Below are 4,304 nucleotides of genomic sequence, written 5' to 3'. Positions count from 1 at the left end.
CCTCTTCCACAGAAAGCAATAGCAGAACAGACGTTGCGGGAAGGAACTACGAACTCCAGGCAAGAAACAGAAAATGAGAGAGTAAAGGGAGAAGTTACGAAGAAAAGCGAAGAAGAGAAACCGTTTTTGATTGAGAAATTCAAAATAAAAAGCCAAGAGAAAACGGGGCAATTAATACCAATTAATGAAGGTATTAAACCCTCTCACGTTCCCAAGAACAAAGCGCTGATATAAAAGCGCACGCTTTTAGAGGAAAACATTCTACATTCAAAAGATTCTACAAAAGGAAGAAATCGACAAAATGCTTGAGTTCGGCTTCGTCAGAGAAGGACCAAAGTCAAAGACTCGACCTCAACAAAAAGACCGAGCTCAAGCAGGGGCACTGTTCATACCCTGGGTCGAGCTACCCGACCTGGGATGATTGGCGACAAAGCGACCGACCTCTTCAGGTCAGACTATCCGATCTCTTTTTAAAGAGAGCTTGGCCAAACCGACAGGAAAGCCCAGTAAGGGGCCCAAATAGAGGAACACGACCCAAATCCAAAGGCAGTCCAAGCCTATAGAGATAAGGGCGGTTCCCTTGAAGATAAGCTGACCTCACTCAAAGATAAGATAAGATAAGATAACTAACTTATCTTATCTAAAAATGTCACTCTACACCACTATAAATACACTGGAGCACCCAGGTATAACTCATACTTTGATTCTACTAAAAACCTGCTTAATACCCGTGCTAACTTAAGCATCGGAGTCTCTTGCAGGTACCCCCACCCTCCGGTGGCCAAGGATCAGCAGTGCAGCAAGTCCAACAAGTCAGACACAACAGCTCCGGCCGCCACCAGCCAGCCGGACATGCCCTCTCTGACCAGTACAGAAGATCTCATCCGAGATCGACCTCCAGTTTCAGGTAACCCTCGGAACAGGTTTCCACTTACACATAAACTCCAGCATTGTCCGTATGCTTAATTATCTAGGCTTCAAGATGGCTAATCCATTTTGTATGTACTCATTAATCATTAAATCCAAATTCAAAGACATACAAGATGAGTTTCATCATTATTAATTGGTCCCTTGCTGGGTACATACACATGACTGACTCCTCCAGTAGATAACTATTTTTTTTCCTTTTTGATTTTCTAAATCAAGTCTAAATTATTATACTTAGTGCCTACAAGTACTTAAATAATAAAATACGTATATAAAAGCTAACTATTGAAGTATACTACAAGTTTTTATATTAATTTGCATAACAAGATATGTATCCCTTAGTTTTTGGTACGTACGAGATCAATGATAGATGAATTTACAGAGATATATATAATAGTATATATGAAAGAAAATGGTTTTAACACTTGTTAAGCAAGCACTTCTGATTCTGAGACTCTTTACCAGGAAGTGGTAGTTTTAATGCTAACAACCAATGGCGTGGTTTCTTCAAGCTTCTCAAGAAAGGCCCACAGATGTCATTTCAACCATTTCACCCTCTTAAGAAGGATGTTCCTAAGTTAACTAGAAGGAAGAGTAAGAAGGTTAGAGAGGATCTCATTCCTTCTTCTTTTGACTCTGAGTTTGGCAACTTCAAATCTTCACGGAAGAATTTCACTCTCTTTGAACTCCAGGATGCAACTGATGACTTCAGCCATGGTATGATTTGTCCAAAACTTATTAAAAGGCATATAATTTCTTGAAACAACATGATAGAATAAAGGCATATAATTTCTCACACCTTCTCTTTGATCCAATTTTTTCCACTTGGACCACTGAGAATGAATAAAGTTGCAGCTACATACTTGATTTGTTACCTTTCATAATAATTCACATCTCCTTTATGGTATTCTCTCTTTTTGAGACCTTTTATAATATGTAGTATCCTTCTTTCATATGCTTTCATTACTTGCTTAGGTTTATTTCTACAAACCAAAATGGACTAGTCCTCTAATATGTAACTTTTTTTGGCCCCATTTAAATCCTTTTTTTTTACTGCTGAAAGTTCCTCATTTTCTTGTCTTAGATTTTGCCATTATAGGCTTCAATTCCCATACAAGAGTTCTCCATCCCTATCTTCATACCACATACACATACCTCTTCCTAAGATTTTGTTTTGGCATTTAAATTAGGTGAATCTACAGCTTTATTTTTTTTTCCTTTCTATGATTGAAGGTGTTGAAGCAGGGCTAGGACTGCTTGAACTAAGATATTGAGGTGTGCTTTGATTCAGAGTTGAATTGTGATAAAAATTCTCTGCATAAAAATTCCTTATTTTTTCCTTTTTAAATAATTATTGTCCATTAAAGAAGGCAAGTACACGATAAGGTATAAATTATAATGCATTGTCATTGGCTTGTGATAGTCATAGCAATAGCATATATAGTTGAAGTACCATAATCAAAGCCCATCCATAAGATAAATTAGAGGGCCTTTACACTTACCATGATATGATATGAATACATTAATGGCTTTTGTAGTTACTTATTTTATTTTATTTTTCTTTGACTGTGTACCCTTTAATCCAATAGTTATAATTACTTATTTTATTTTATTTAATCCAATAGTTGTAGTAAAGCCTATCTTCTTATAAACTCTTATTTATAATAATTTTATTGATAGAAAATCAATTCACTATGTACTATTTAACTAGTAGGAGATATCATGTAGATAGATTAAGAAGAAAATACAGAAGAAATTCAGAAAACATCAAACCTTTTTTTCTTTTTTCAGGTTTTGTTGTATGTTAATTTTTCTAAAAAATTATATTAACTTATTTTAGTTGTATGTTGATTTTGCAATTTTTGGTTGTTTCTGCAAGCTTCTAAACCTTCCCCTGCCCCTTCATCATTAGAAATATTCTTTTCTTGTTCTGATAGAAAGTTTCTGCCATCCTGATTTGTCTATATTCTTTGCACTGCTTCTAGGGAGGGACAAGCGTCTAGTTAAGTCTTTGGTTGTTGGAAGGCCAATTCTTCTAGCACTAGAAGATATTGATGGAGGTCCTTCTTTCCTTGAAAAAGCTCTTCGATTTCTAGAGAAGTACAGTATGTTAGTTCTTCAAACAAGTATCTAGTGCAACCAAATTTCATTTCAGTTTTCATCGTCCTTGTCTCAAATTTTTGGATTTAGATGTTTAGTTTTGTTTCCTTAGTTAAGTTGATATTCTATGATTCATATATATTGCAAAGCCATGTTGAAAAATGGAAATGCACTTAATTGGACATTGGGAAAGAGAAAAAATGTGAACTAAACGAATCAACTTTGCAGGAACTAAAGTTAAAGGAATTCTAAAACAGTTAGCAGATGTCGAAGAGGTTGATAGGATAGTTCAAGAATATGAGCAAGGTAAGGTGGAACCATTAATATGTCGGTTGATAGTATTCAATGCTTTTGCTATGACATATGAAACTAAGGAATTATTGTTCAGGGTGAATCCTCACCCATCACGTCCATCTGAAAATAATACTGTAAGCAGCTTATTGTTCCTTACCCGATTGTAAAATTCATGGTGTGCATATCTTTATCTCTATTAATGTATTGATTTATCATCTTTATCTCTGTGACGGTTGCATATCTGGATTTTGTATGAGTTATTCTGAATTCTCAAATAGAAAATCATTGATATTCAGCATTTAGAAGATATGAAGCAACATGGTGGCTTAGAAAAGTGGTTGGAGTTATTGCGGCCAAAGATTTACCAACTAAACCCTCTAAGGAAGAGTTTAATTTACTCACTTTTCTCGGATTGTTTGTTTAATATTTACTAATGTCTACAATGTGTTCTTTATTTTAAGGTTGTGGAGAGTCCTGTTGAGTCTGCATTGATCCCGGATGGGGCACCATTATTGGCATATTAGTACTTCGAAAATGTGAGAAATTTTCTGGTTGCTGTCCAATTATATAAGAGAATGATATTACTGTAAAATTAGTATGTTAATTGGTGTTATCTTGTGCTATTAGATGACAAATAGGGAGCACTTGAATTCCTCAAGTTAATATTAGTATGAATTTTATTATTTTGTTACTTGTAAATACTTATATGTAGTCAAACTAATCTTTACTATAGGAAAAATTTATGCTATGTAAGCATGTTGAAGAAATAGGAAAATTGACTTATTGGACCAATTTTAGTATTTAAATATCTTGGGTTTAATTTGTAAAGTGGGTGTTGAATATGTAATTGAAGAAAAATATTTTAATTCAATAGTTTGTGCATTTAAATATTACTAAAGATATATTGTAATATTTTTTTATTGTTAACAAAGAAGATCTTTTGTAACATTTATTAGAATATTGCTATAGAAGATCTATTATAA

The 4,304-nt window shown here is 34.2% G+C and overlaps 1 protein-coding gene across 7 annotated transcripts; it reads left to right on the top strand.

Moving 5' to 3' along the window:
• Positions 1,063–4,012, top strand: LOC107634400 (rho GTPase-activating protein 7-like). 7 transcript variants are annotated; one of them, XM_021118786.1, is made up of 4 exons: positions 1,072–1,644; positions 2,913–3,032; positions 3,256–3,333; positions 3,783–4,012. In XM_021118786.1, the coding sequence occupies exons 1-4, from the start codon at positions 1,461–1,463 to the stop codon at positions 3,800–3,802; spliced, it is 402 nt and encodes a 133-aa protein (XP_020974445.1). In that variant the 5' UTR covers positions 1,072–1,460; the 3' UTR covers positions 3,803–4,012. The 7 variants fall into 7 exon arrangements, 5 of the variants coding, with proteins under 5 accessions (XP_020974445.1, XP_016193400.1, XP_016193399.1 ...); XM_016337914.2 differs by having other exon boundaries at positions 1,075–1,644; positions 3,618–4,012; XR_001618881.2 differs by adding an exon at positions 2,161–2,202 and having other exon boundaries at positions 1,063–1,644; positions 2,913–4,012.

Source organism: Arachis ipaensis, chromosome B03, assembly GCF_000816755.2.
Source record: "Arachis ipaensis cultivar K30076 chromosome B03, Araip1.1, whole genome shotgun sequence".
NCBI lineage: Eukaryota > Viridiplantae > Streptophyta > Magnoliopsida > Fabales > Fabaceae > Arachis > Arachis ipaensis.
Note: the sequence above shows the minus strand (reverse complement) of the source record. Positions and strands in the feature narration are given on the sequence as shown.

What these genes read in the sequence shown, in the direction of transcription:
- LOC107634400 (XM_016337913.2), top strand. Translation starts at nt 1,461, where the DNA reads ATGTCATTTCAACCATTTCACCCTCTTAAGAAGGATGTTCCTAAGTTA. An exon ending in AACTGATGACTTCAGCCATG is followed by an intron (nt 1,645 to 2,912) that starts GTATGATTTGTC and finishes CACTGCTTCTAG; the next exon opens with GGAGGGACAAGCGTCTAGTT. An exon ending in TCGATTTCTAGAGAAGTACA is followed by an intron (nt 3,033 to 3,255) that starts GTATGTTAGTTC and finishes TCAACTTTGCAG; the next exon opens with GAACTAAAGTTAAAGGAATT.